This window comes from Camelina sativa, chromosome 10 (assembly GCF_000633955.1).
Source record: "Camelina sativa cultivar DH55 chromosome 10, Cs, whole genome shotgun sequence".
In the NCBI taxonomy this organism is placed as follows: Eukaryota; Viridiplantae; Streptophyta; class Magnoliopsida; order Brassicales; family Brassicaceae; genus Camelina; species Camelina sativa.
Window position 1 is genome coordinate 8,680,698 of NC_025694.1, and position 12,455 is coordinate 8,693,152.

Here is a 12,455-nt window from a genome sequence, read left to right on the forward strand (position 1 = left end):
AAAAAAAAAAAAAAAAAAAAAAAAGAGGTGCCACGTTGGGTAATGTAAATTTTGTCATCATGTGTAAGACAACCAAAGTTTTTTCAGACCTCAAGTAAAAATAAAAATAAATTTAGGGACTTATTTGCAAAAATTGATTTTGACCGGTGAAAAAGGAAAAAAAAAAAGAACAAAGGAAAACGTAAAAAAGAAGAAGAAGGAACCCTTATGAAAAAAAACGTGTCATCGAAGTGGCAAAATCACGCGACGAGTCTCGGACTCGCCTCTTCTCTTCATTCTTCTTCATGCGTTTTCTCCTTCCTTCTTAAAAGCTCTCTTCTTCTTCTTCTTCTTCTTCTTCCTCTCTTACCACTACTACTAACATAACATCTACTTATTCATTCTTCTCTTTCTCTCTCTTCTTTGAAAGTTATTGGACAGAGACCTCGAGACTCGAGAGAGAGAGAGAGTGAATTAGAGAAGAGTTTGGTTTACTGCGATCACCCCTTTTTTTGGTTACATCGAGGTGGTGATAATTATACCGTTATGAATGAGTGACTTCAATTCCTAAGATTTAATTTTTCTAGGTTTTCTTTTCATTGATCTCTCTCTCTCTCTCCGCCTCTTCTGACGAAAGAGAAAAAAATGAAGGAGGAACAGTCAAGATCTCTGTTTGGAATCTCTTTGTCTGATCGACCAACTTGGCAACAGTTTCTCATTTGTACTTCTGGTTTCTTTTTTGGTTACCTCGTCAACGGAGTTTGCGAGGTTCGTTTCTTCTATTCTTCTCTTTTTTTTTTCAGTTCCAATTTTGATTTCCGACAAAACATAATCGATGTTTTTTTTGTTTGTTCTTGTGATAGTCTCACGTACCCTGCTCCTGAATTTTGTAAAGTTTTGGTTTTTGTTTTTTGCATGCTAAGTGTTTGATGTTTGGTTTCTGAGAAAAAAAAAAATTAAAACAGAGGAAGAAGTAAAAATTGCATGACGAACTAAACTCTCTCCAAACAAACACTTTGGTTTCTATCTTTCAAAGTTTAGTCAAAAAGATGTGTGAAATCACAACAAAGATGTGATCTTGATTCTTGAAGAGTGTGTATTGGATCTACAGTTTGGCATATATGATCATTGACTTTTGATTTTTTTTGCAGGAATATGTTTATAATCGCCTTCAATTTAGGTAAATTAAATTAGTCAACTTTGATTTCTCCTCTTATTTTTTTTTTAAAGATTTTCAGCAAAAAGTAACAACAATGGGATTGATATGCTCTGTCTTTGTAGCTTTGGTTGGTATTTCACGTTTATACAAGGATTTGTCTACTTGTTCCTCATCTACCTTCAAGGCTTCACCACTAAGCATATTGTTAATCCCATGAGAACTTATGTCAAACTCTCTGCTGTTCTCATGGGTTCTCATGGATTAACCAAAGGATCTTTGGCTTATCTCAATTATCCTGCTCAAATCATGTTCAAATCCACCAAGGTGATCTACAATCCACAATTCTCAATGTATTTTTTTTTTAATGTAGGCTAAGTGTTTTAAGATAATGATCGAAATGGCTGATGTTTATAGGTATTGCCGGTGATGATAATGGGAGCGTTTATACCCGGTCTGCGAAGAAAATACCCTGTCCATGAATACATTTCAGCGTTCTTGCTAGTTCTTGGTTTGATTTTGTTCACATTAGCGGATGCTCAAATGTCTCCCAACTTCAGCATGATTGGGATTATGATGATAACCGGTGCATTGATCATGGATGCTTTCTTGGGGAATTTACAAGAAGCAATCTTCACAATGAATCCTGAGACAACTCAGGCAAGGAACCCGAGTTCTTTTTCGGTTTTTACTTGACCGTTCTGTTTTGTTTCGTGTCTGAGATTCTTGTAATGTGTTTCTGTGCAGATGGAGATGCTTTTCTGCTCAACTGTTGTTGGATTACCGTTCTTGTTCGTTCCCATGGTCTTAACCGGTGAGGTTTTCCGTGCGTGGACTGCGTGTGCTCAAGTAAGTAAACAACCTTTGTTTTCTTTTTCTTTTTTTTTTTCTGGTTTGAGTTTTGGTCAACCTTTATTTAACCAAACCAAGTTAACGCGTTTAGGTTCTCGGTTTATACACCATTATGACTTTATGAGATAGTAGTCGTCCATTTGAAATGGAAGTGACAAAGAGTGTAACCTTGTATTGGCTGTGGAAAATACTTGGTTTAGGTTTGACTCGGTTTAGTCTGTTATAGAAAAAGTCAACACTTGTAGGATTCTTGGAACCGACGAAATGCAACCGTTGACCGACGACGTGCCTGAATCTGCCAAACTTTTGAAAAGCCAAATTGTCATTTTATAAAAATAAAATTAAACTCATTGATTCTATGACTAAAGTACCAACGTGGACTAGTTTAATCAAACCGTTTGATGATTCGTTAGTTGACATATTTTAAAAATCAATTGTTCCCTTTTGTGTATTTGCAGCATCCGTATGTGTACGGAGTGCTTGTATTTGAAGCTATGGCCACATTCATCGGTCAAGTCTCTGTCCTGTCCCTCATTGCACTCTTTGGAGCCGCCACTACCGCCTTGGTAAAATAATCTATTCTTATCTGTCAACGCTCATTTGTGTTTTTAAAACTCAGCGTCCTAAATTCACATTTTGTTTTTTTTTAAATGTTTTGTGTAGATAACAACGGCGAGGAAAGGTGTTACATTGTTGTTGTCGTATTTGATATTCACAAAGCCGTTGACGGAACAACACGGGTCAGGCTTGCTGTTGATCGCAATGGGGATTGTATTGAAAATGGTTCCAATGGATAGTAAAGCTCCGACCAAGATTCCAGCTAGACCAGCGGTTAGGAGCGCTGGAGGAGACGGTGATAGAGAGGATGATGAAGAGAGGAAGTCACTGGTTTGAGAATGTGCCATGTATTATTTATATATATATTTTTATTTTCACAACGTCAAAGGGTTTATACTTTATAGAATAATAATGTTGGGTGAAGGGAAAACAAAAGGGAGAAAAAGCAAATAGAGTTAAAGTTGTATCAGAGACTTGTTATTAGATTCTAAAGTAAAATCACAAAATATTGAGATGTTTTAAATTGTAAACTTTGGTATGAATTATATGTCGTCACTTTCAAAAGCAACCATTATTCATCTCAAAAAGCCTATTCATAAAGCTGGAAACGCTACAGACTACATTCTAAAAGGTAAAGGATCAGTGATGAACCTGATTCTATCTTAAGACCCTTTCATTTTTTCTTCTCTGATCTACTAATAACAAAATGATCAACAATCTTTACGGTGTTGACGGGATCTTGCTGCAATGTTGTTGCACACCATTTGCTTGGAAACCTTCTGTGATGACTCATATTCACAGTCGGTCTCGGCTCTGCATCCCAGTCCTTGTCCAGCTTCCATTCCTTTGGCACCTGGACTCATTCATCACACACATTTCTCTAGTTAATCCACAAACTTTTTCTTTTGTAATTTCAAACCCAGGTTCTTTTCTCACCTTGTCTACTCCGAGAGTGAAGACTTCAAGGTCTCCGTCAGGTTTGATGTGCAAACGGGTGAATGATTTGTAATTGGCGATCCGAAGTGAAGAGAATGCTTCATCAAAGTGTATGTGAAGCCAGTTGATGGATATATATAAGTAACTTCCAAAAACCAAAGATACAACAGGAGTTGAGAAGACCCAAAAGTAGAGGAAGACAGACGCATAGTAGATTGCTGCTCCGCTTCGAGAAAGCGACTCCATTCCTTCTCGACATATGTTAGTCCGTGTAACCGCCATTACCTAATGTTAAATACATTAATTTCGGCTGCAAAATAGATATTTTTTGTACCTATAATGAAGACTAAGTTGACGAATTATGTTACCTCAGGAATATCAAATGCCGACATAAGATACTTGATGCAGGCGGGATAAAATCCGAACGTCCACTGTTCAATACGGTCTCGAAGGCCAGTTGGGTCTGGAAAGTGTTCGTTTTCTACTGATTTGTACCACTGATACAATGTATGATACCCTGTGTAGCCAAGTGTTCCAAAATCTCAAAATCCATTAAGGTTTAATCACAGATGCTAAAAAGATTAAGGTAGGATCACTTTTTTTAAACCATTAGTGTCAATGTTATTGTAAAGGGGAAAGCGAAAGAACATCATATGAAAAGGAAACTGACCAGAGGTCGCAAGGAGCTTATGCTGAATACAGATTTCTATGCCAAGTTCCAATAGCAACATTAGAATCAAAGCAGCTGTCAGGTGTGCAGCAACATGGAGGATTCCAATTACCAGTCGTCTCCTCCGAGATATTTTTGACGGAACAAACATTATTGCAGTTACTAGCAACATAAGAACACCGGTGAAAGACACATATGACTGCTCTGCTACGTACACAAAGGAGCTCCAAACTGTGCCAAAGAAACTCTCCAGGTGGCCAGAAAATGAATCACCTCGTAAGATATGGCCTAGCTTACACTGAAACCAACGAGAAAATAAAGACCTTGTGAGTGCAAGTAAGTAAAAGATGGTTCACTTCACACAGCACAGGAAAAAAAAGACTGCAGATATGCAAAGGCTTGTCTAGGTTTCACCATTCAGTAGTGGATGCTAATAATTTGTACCGATTTAATAGACAAATCTTAAAGACTAATTCAGGTTGCATTGCTGACAGAAGATAAATGGAAAAACAAGAAACAGTACATAAGAAAAAGGAGTTCGAGGAAGCCAAAGCTCTGTAAAACTGCACCTGAGGGAACAAGGAAAAGACCAAGAGAAAGTATATGATGCCACCAATGAAATCAAATTGCCAGTTCTTTTTCCTGAACTTTAAAATATTTCCTAAAGCAATCTGCAAAGAACAGCAAACAACATAAAATATCTGAATGTGAAGAAAAAGAGGAGAAGTCAGTGACTGGACAAAGAAAAATGTTTACCCTGCTTGAATCATGAAACGAAGGATAAGCAGATTTACTTTCATAAGAAGCACCATAAAACTTTGAAAAGTTGCTAAACACATGGGTGGGATGCAAAAAAGCCCCTCCACAACCATTAACGAGGAGATGTTGAACATGAGCAGAAGCATCTGATTGAGTACATGAATGACGCATATAATGATGCAAATCTCCTGCCATTCTAAGTTTACATCTGCCTTTCAAAAAGTCACATATCAGGTGTCTCATGTTCTTTCCAGTATCATCGTTCCAATACCAATCAAGAAGCCAATTCGGCTCATGTGTGATAATGATCACTGCATCATTCTCCCCAACCTAAATGAAAAGATAATAAACATTCATCAAAGGAACACACTATAAATTTACTAGTATCAAACAGAAGAAACCTACTCTAATAGCCCAACCCATTGTCATTTCACAAACCAAAGAAACACCCAACCCATGGTCATGAACAAAAGAACAGAAGAGCTCGAGTAAATAAGAGATAGTATAGTTTGTACAGCATCTGCAGAGTCTATTTAGCAGGAGAAAGAAAGAGGATGCCGAAACTACCTTCTCCTTCACCAATTCAGAGAAGAAATTGAACTGGTACACGTCAATATCACCATGAAGCGCCAGATCCAAACCAAACACCCACCATCCTTTAGGTAGTTGCAGGGCAAAATAGCTTTTCTTTTGAGGCATAAACCAGCCACCCAACCAACTTTTATGGCATACATACCTCATGAAAGTATTAAGTCCATCGAACCAGTCTAAAAATATATATACGAGAATTACAATTAGAAGCAATACCAACAAACACCAATTATGTGAAACATGTTACTAGAGAGAGATATAAAGTTGAGAACTGAAACTCACCATGGTTTCCAGGGATAAGAAAACATTGGGGACCATCATAATGCTTCAGATCAGACACCCCATCAGGTAATTCAGGCTTGTCAACAGAAATTGAGTCCGCTTTATACCAATGGGGAGGTTGGAGCGCATACTCAAAAGGACAAAATAGACGTTTTTCATATGTAAACGCTGATGGATTAGGGTATCTGCATTATATCAGAGAAAGACATTGATTCTGTACATTCAGACCTGACAAAAAAAAAACAGAGAACATGGAAATCACAGGTATACAAAAATCTTACGCAAGATCTCCCCCAATAAGCAGTACGTTACCCCTTTGCAGAGATATCAAATCATTGTCTAGCGGGACTTTGATATAAGGCTGAGCTAGGAGTTTCGCAACAGAATATGATGAATTTCCACCATCACCAGTATCAGCCATGAAGTCAAACCAGAAGTCATCCTTATCAGATAAATGGTCATATAAAAGTTCCTTGCTCTTGTTTCCATCACAATCATTGGTCATTGCAGCCTAAAAATTTAAGAATGGGGTAGGTTACAAAAAATGCAATATAATAAGAAAACCAAAACAGGGAAAGATAAAATGATCTGAAGTTGAAGAGGCAACAAATATCACTAAAAATAGTATACCTGCATCATTCGCATGTCAAAGCGGCCAAGAAAGACAGTCACTGATACGAGGAGGTCAAACACAGTTTTAAACAAATCAGCTGATGTTCTGAAATAGATAGTCAGAAAGATCAGACCATGCTCAAGTATCCTACTTGTAATATGTATTCTTCGAAAAAACATTGGTAGATGTTAAAATATATAGAAGGGAAAAGATCAGTTGGCATAGACGTACCCTGAATACCAAGGAACCATATCTAAGAAATTAGGTTTCATCTGTTGCCTCTTCAACTTCTCATAATTTTCCACTGACAGAGGATGTGCCAGAGCCCACCTACGTTACAACGAAATTTAACATTAGACAAGTGATTATTCTGTATGTGTTGAACATTTTAGTTACAATATTCGTTTAACAAAAACTATGCCCAAGCTGCAACTTACCCTGTTGATCTCTCCACTACATAATTAGCAATGTAAAGGCCAATAAACGTTGCCCACAGTGAGTATATAGGAGAAATTTCATCAGATGAATCAGGACAAGACCCATTGCATGCCAACTAAAAAGGTAGCAATACAACAGAAAGTGGTCAAATAAGCACGAACACAGCAAATTAGAATAATACTGTATAACAGAAGCCAGACCTCCCCATAAATGACCCATTTGGACAATAGTGGATAGTCACGTGCAGATCCAACAGGAGCAAACCATGATGAGCAGACTTGGTCTCTCAGCTCATCAATGTGAGTGAATTTCGCAAGCCAAGTACTGTTGCCATCTTCTTCTCCTTTCCATAATGAAAAACGGCTAGAATGCTTTCTTTCAAGGGGTGTTTGCCTCAGAAAAGCACGATTGCCACAATGGCTGTAGAAAATACAGCACGCTATGCTAAGAACCTGAACAAGATAAAGGACAATGAAATTTGATTAATAACTAAAATAATGCTTATAAGCAAGTGTCATTGATCTACAAGATTGGGGATAGCGTACGTACAGCACAACTTTGAAGAATGGTTAAGATCTCTGGGCGCCTTCCAGCCACACGAGAAACAAGACCAATATACCAAAGCCCAAGAAAAATAATGTGGAAGACAAGAAGGAAGACTATGGATGATATATAAATTGTTAGAAACAAGGACAGATTCATCCTCAAATCCAGACCCATTGACTGAAAACTTGGGAGATGGTACAAAGCTGCAACTAAAATCCACGCAATGTACCTACAGAACAAAACAAACAAAGAAAAAGTGTTACAGAATTTTTTGATATACACATTGTGGAAGACAGAATAGAGAATCCACTTACCACCGACTGAAGGTTGAGTAGCTTGGTCGAATAGTCTTTTTGATGAATGGAGATGAAAAGAAATAGAAAAATCCAAGCAAGCAGGCATACATGGACCACCACTTGAAATTATTGTCTAACTTTTCTACGAGGCTGTGCATGTTCTCGGACGAAATAAAGAATAGGCAACCCAAAATCACAGCAATCATAGCATGACGTGAATGCTCATGAGGATAAGGGTAAGTATGGGTAAGGATCGTTCTGACCCTCTCCATCTTGAGGTTATGTAGAAAACGAGCAGAATGCTTATCAGATCCCATTGCTTGAGGTTCCCGTAGTCCTTGAAACTTATTGACGAATCCAAATCTTGACAGAGCTAAGAATGGTTAGCAGAAGAATAAATTCAGCATCCCGATTTCAAATCCAGCAGACAGAACCTTCAAAGCAAGAAAGGAATACATTCAGCACACAGTCTGGTCTACTAGTGGAACTGAATTCATGAACCATTGAATTGCATATACAAACATGAATGCTACTGATTTCCTAAAAATTCCTAAAATGGCAAAAAAAAAAAAAAAAAAAAAAAATTTNCCTACACATGGCCTACCTAAACTTTGTCAACAGTCAAAATCAAACTCTCTATATTCTTATGGCAACAATCAAACAGTACTTATATCAATATTATCATCTTGATTGATTCAATCACTTAATAATCCTAAATTAATAAACATTAAACAAAGTAATGTCTCAAACAAATACGTTTGAGGGTATGAGAGCTTGGACTGCGTTTTGTAAAATCGCACCTTGGAATCAAGCGAATGCTATCGAAATCTCCGATCGATTCAGTGGAATTGGTGATGATCGTCTCCCATATTGACGACTCGTAACCCTAGAAGAAAGTACATTACTTAAGATTGTTGGATTCGGAAAATGGTAACGATTGATTGATAGATTGATTCTATGGTGGGTGGGTGAGTCAAAGCGGATGGTGAATCCACGAGATTTGTGGTTTTGAAATGAGAAGCACCATTTTTTTCGGAGAGGGATGAGGTACAGATGAAGATGATGAGAGAGCATAGATGATGATTTCCATTTTTTTTTTTTTTCTTATTCTGCGAGCGAGAGGGAATCTCCTGATTCCAGAATCTTTTTATTCCTGAGCTCATTTGTTTGTTTTTTTTTTTCTGTTATAATTAATTTTCCAAAGTTTTTTTTTTCTTTTTTTTTGGGCAAAGATATCATTAATTTACTCTATGTTAAAAAAAAAAGTAATTTTGTTAAATTTTTTTACTTGTAAAATTTTATTTTATTTTACGTGTAAAATTTCATTTTTGAAATTTAAAAATTGCTTAAACTGGATTTTGGGAATATTCTTTTTTATTTTGTCTTAGCCACTCTCTGTAGTCATATTTAGGTTGAAGGTACATTTCAATTTTGCAGCCTCATATTTCTTATTGTCTACTGTACACAGGTACTTTTAATTTCGCATAAACTTCTAAAGCATATGTTTAATTATTTATGAAACTGATATACTTTCTTAATTACATAAAATGGAAATTCCGGTCAAGACTTATATATCTCACATACCTCATCTCCGAGATATGTGTAAACATTAGTTGTTATATACTTGTTACAACCTACGATTGTTTTATGTTTGTTTTCTTTCTCTACCTACACTTATTAGTTTATTATGTTTTGTTATCATCATCTATTGTACTATAAGCACTACATCAGGTTCTTCATAAGTACCTTGAGAATTCGTGTTCTTTTTAGGAGAACTGTAGAAGTATTAAGGCTATCAGCTACATTTGATCTGATGTTTGAAAACAAAGTATTATCAGCACAGTTTGTTGAGTTGTATCATATGTCAGATTCTTTTGGTTCTTATTACCTTTCTCATTACCCTTTCGTTTAATTAACTGGTCAATACGTTATTTGAGCTAGTGACTAGTAGTTAATGTATGGTCATAGATCGTCGAAAGCAAATGGCTTCGGTTATTTTTTTTTAGTTTGATTAATTGGATAAACAGAAATCGAATATCCCTGTTTCGAAAGTGAGACTACTTTTTGAGTTTATTTGTAATTGTACTCGTCATGAATCTCATGATAGAGGTTCGTATTTCTAGACTAATATTTTAATTTATCTTACTCATTGGTCAGATTAGCTTGTTACGTGATGACATTTATATGGCACATATATTATATATATACTAAAACTAGTATTTTGTTGTCTCATACTTATATAATCGAGGACCCACTCAATCTTTCAGCAAACATGAATTATTTCATTTATGTACTGACATGATGAAGTAAGTAAGTACTAGGTGGTAACTCTAAATAAAATGATGACTTGATTGTTTATTTAATTTATACTTTATAGTTGTACTGGTAACTTATCACTATCAGTTTTCGAATTCACATCCAGTATATGTGTGAATTATTGAGAAAATGTAAATCAATTCAACTACACACATGACACATGTATGTCTTTTGGGCTGTGCACATCAATGCCACCAACTACGTACTTGTCTTTCTCGATATTTTTAGTTTTGTACTACTATTTTATATGGACAAGAAATTTTGCTTTTTCTGTTTTTCCCAAATTATGCCTGTTGTCTGTGTGACGATCACATACAAAGTCTTTGACACTTCTTGCAGGCACATGGGAACTTGGTTTTTGGGGTCATCCTTATTTATCAACCCATGCAGTACTGGTTAGGAATTTATTACGTTCTCTGTTAGCTAGTAAGATAATGTTTTGTTAATTTTGATGTAGAGATAGAGAGAAAAAACAATTGTCCTTATGTGATTTGTAATAACAATAGATTTTGGAAAAAAAAGAAGAAAAAACAATAAAAGATTAATGACAATAGTTACCCTAGATTTTGCCTCAAGACCCTCAACTATAACGAAAAATAAATTACGACATATTTTTGTTTGGAAATATGTAAGTGCTACACATTAGTACATATCATGTTACGTGTTTCAGTGTTTGTATTAATATAGATAATCAACGTTTCTAATAGTGGTTATTGAAAATTGCGTACATAATTAACATGTGCTATATTAACACAGGTAAGATATAATCGAGCAGTCGTGGCAGGGACCACATTTCCATTCACCCAGGTGCATACAAGAACTACCACATGAATTCTAATGACATATAGTACTAACGGTTTAAGAGATGGCTAAGAATGACGACATGGACCAAGAACACACATGGACCGACCATGATCATGAATATAATGGATGTCTACATTAGAAGGGATTAGAAAGGTAAATAATGCTTGAAAAGATAGAATGGACCAAAATTAAGCAAAATGAACAAACTTTTTAGAGATTGAAAATTAATATTGGAATCACCACTTCATCTAGTCAATCTGGAATCCGAACCTGATACGCCCAAAATTCAAGGATCACTCAGCCGGACTAAAAAGGATAGAAACTCGCCAAGGTGCAAGGTGCAACAAAGGAGATTTGATGGATTGAGGGGTCGCACAGCAGTTGCAGAAGGCTGCGGATATTCCCAACTCCAATCACTGCTAGATATGACACACTAGTCCAGCAAAAAGAGGTTGTTGCTTGGATATTACACACCAAGAAACAAAGAAATGTTCTAGACAAAGAACAAAGATATAGACTCTAAAATGAAAAGGAAAATTGATTGATGATTCTCAAATGAGATTACATGAGTTTATATAGAGATAGAAAACTTGGTCACAAAGCCAAGTATTATTCTTGAAACTAAAACACAATAAAGATAGATAGTTTAATGAAGATTCAACTCTTGAACTTTGTCTTCCCAAGGTGTCCTTCCCAAGGTGAGTTGAACTCAATTTTCGTCACTCCTCTTTGACCACAAAACAAAGTGATTATTTTGGACTTTCTTGGACTTGAATTAGGCTCAAAGTGGGCTGGACTTGATAGGTATCATCCCCAATAGTTCTTCCCATGCTCTTTTTGGCCATAAGCTCTTGAATAAGCCCATTTAGTGCATTTCTTAGCCTCTTAGCTTTTGCTCTAGTCATTGGTCCTTCAGGTACAAGCAATGATTCCTCCGCTACAAGCTCCTCGGGTTCAAGCTCAGCTACAAGTTCCTCGGGTTCAAGCTCAGCTAAAAGCTCCTCCTCCCTAGCTCCATCCATGATCACATCATCCCCCTCCTCTTGAAAAGGATTTGACCGCAAATCTGGATCATCTGCCACAAATGGAGCCAAATCAGCAACATTAAAAATTGAACTTACTTTGTACTTACCTTGCAAGTCAAGTTTGTAAGCATTGTCACTGATTTTTGTCAAGACTTTGAATGGACCATCGACCCGTGGCATTAACTTAGACTCTCTTTCTGCTGGAAAACGTTCCTTTCTCAAGTGTATCCACACTAGATCTCCCTCTTTAAACACCAATTGACGTCTTCCTTTGTTTGCTTGCTTCTCATATTGCTTTGTCTTTGCTTCGATATTGAGTCGGGCTTTCTCATGAATCTGCTTAACAAGTTCAACTTTCTTTTTCCCATCCATACTAACTCTTTCACTCAAAGGCTAAGGGATTAGATCCAAAGGTGTTAGAGGATTGTAACCATAGACAATTTGGAAAGGAGAATACTTAGTAGCAGAATGAACTGAATGGTTATATGCAAACTCAACATGAGGCAAACATTCTTCCCCTATCCATATGGATTTGATGTTCTTTTTAATGATAGCACGCAAAAGAGTAGACAAAGTTCTATTCACTACCTCGGTTTGTCCGTCAGTTTGAGGATGACAAGTAGTTGAAAACAAC

The 12,455-nt window shown here is 36.5% G+C and overlaps 2 protein-coding genes across 4 annotated transcripts; one reads left to right on the top strand and one right to left on the bottom strand.

The window, feature by feature from the left end:
• LOC104718004 (UDP-galactose/UDP-glucose transporter 2) lies at window positions 210-3,014 on the top strand. Its single transcript, XM_010435654.2, has 7 exons — window positions 210-747; window positions 1,131-1,159; window positions 1,261-1,462; window positions 1,553-1,795; window positions 1,883-1,984; window positions 2,446-2,553; window positions 2,651-3,014. Exons 1-7 carry the CDS (start codon window positions 625-627, stop codon window positions 2,879-2,881), a joined length of 1,038 nt encoding a protein of 345 aa, XP_010433956.1. The 5' UTR covers window positions 210-624; the 3' UTR covers window positions 2,882-3,014.
• Window positions 3,197-8,804, bottom strand: LOC104718003. 3 transcript variants are annotated; one of them, XM_010435652.2, is made up of 16 exons: window positions 8,477-8,802; window positions 7,695-8,110; window positions 7,384-7,609; window positions 7,035-7,286; window positions 6,834-6,949; window positions 6,628-6,726; window positions 6,414-6,501; window positions 6,065-6,294; window positions 5,784-5,968; window positions 5,478-5,677; window positions 4,908-5,240; window positions 4,721-4,822; window positions 4,152-4,449; window positions 3,850-3,998; window positions 3,482-3,766; window positions 3,197-3,398 (listed from the first exon to the last, which is right to left on the bottom strand). In XM_010435652.2, the coding sequence occupies exons 2-16, from the start codon at window positions 7,991-7,993 to the stop codon at window positions 3,219-3,221; spliced, it is 3,042 nt and encodes a 1,013-aa protein (XP_010433954.1). In that variant the 5' UTR covers window positions 7,994-8,110; window positions 8,477-8,802; the 3' UTR covers window positions 3,197-3,218. The 3 variants fall into 3 exon arrangements, with proteins under 3 accessions (XP_010433954.1, XP_010433955.1, XP_019086813.1); XM_010435653.2 differs by lacking the exon at window positions 4,908-5,240 and having other exon boundaries at window positions 8,477-8,803; XM_019231268.1 differs by lacking the exons at window positions 4,721-4,822; window positions 4,908-5,240 and having other exon boundaries at window positions 8,477-8,804.

Coding starts and splice junctions, on each gene's coding strand:
- LOC104718004 (XM_010435654.2), top strand. CDS start 625: ATGAAGGAGGAACAGTCAAGATCTCTGTTTGGAATCTCTTTGTCTGAT. Junction 1,796..1,882: donor TGAATCCTGAGACAACTCAG/GCAAGGAACCCG, acceptor GTTTCTGTGCAG/ATGGAGATGCTTTTCTGCTC. Junction 1,985..2,445: donor CGTGGACTGCGTGTGCTCAA/GTAAGTAAACAA, acceptor GTGTATTTGCAG/CATCCGTATGTGTACGGAGT.
- LOC104718003 (XM_010435652.2), bottom strand. CDS start 7,993: ATGGGATCTGATAAGCATTCTGCTCGTTTTCTACATAACCTCAAGATG. Junction 6,502..6,627: donor ATGGTTCCTTGGTATTCAGG/GTACGTCTATGC, acceptor TATCTATTTCAG/AACATCAGCTGATTTGTTTA. Junction 4,450..4,720: donor TCTTTTCCTTGTTCCCTCAG/GTGCAGTTTTAC, acceptor CGTTGGTTTCAG/TGTAAGCTAGGCCATATCTT.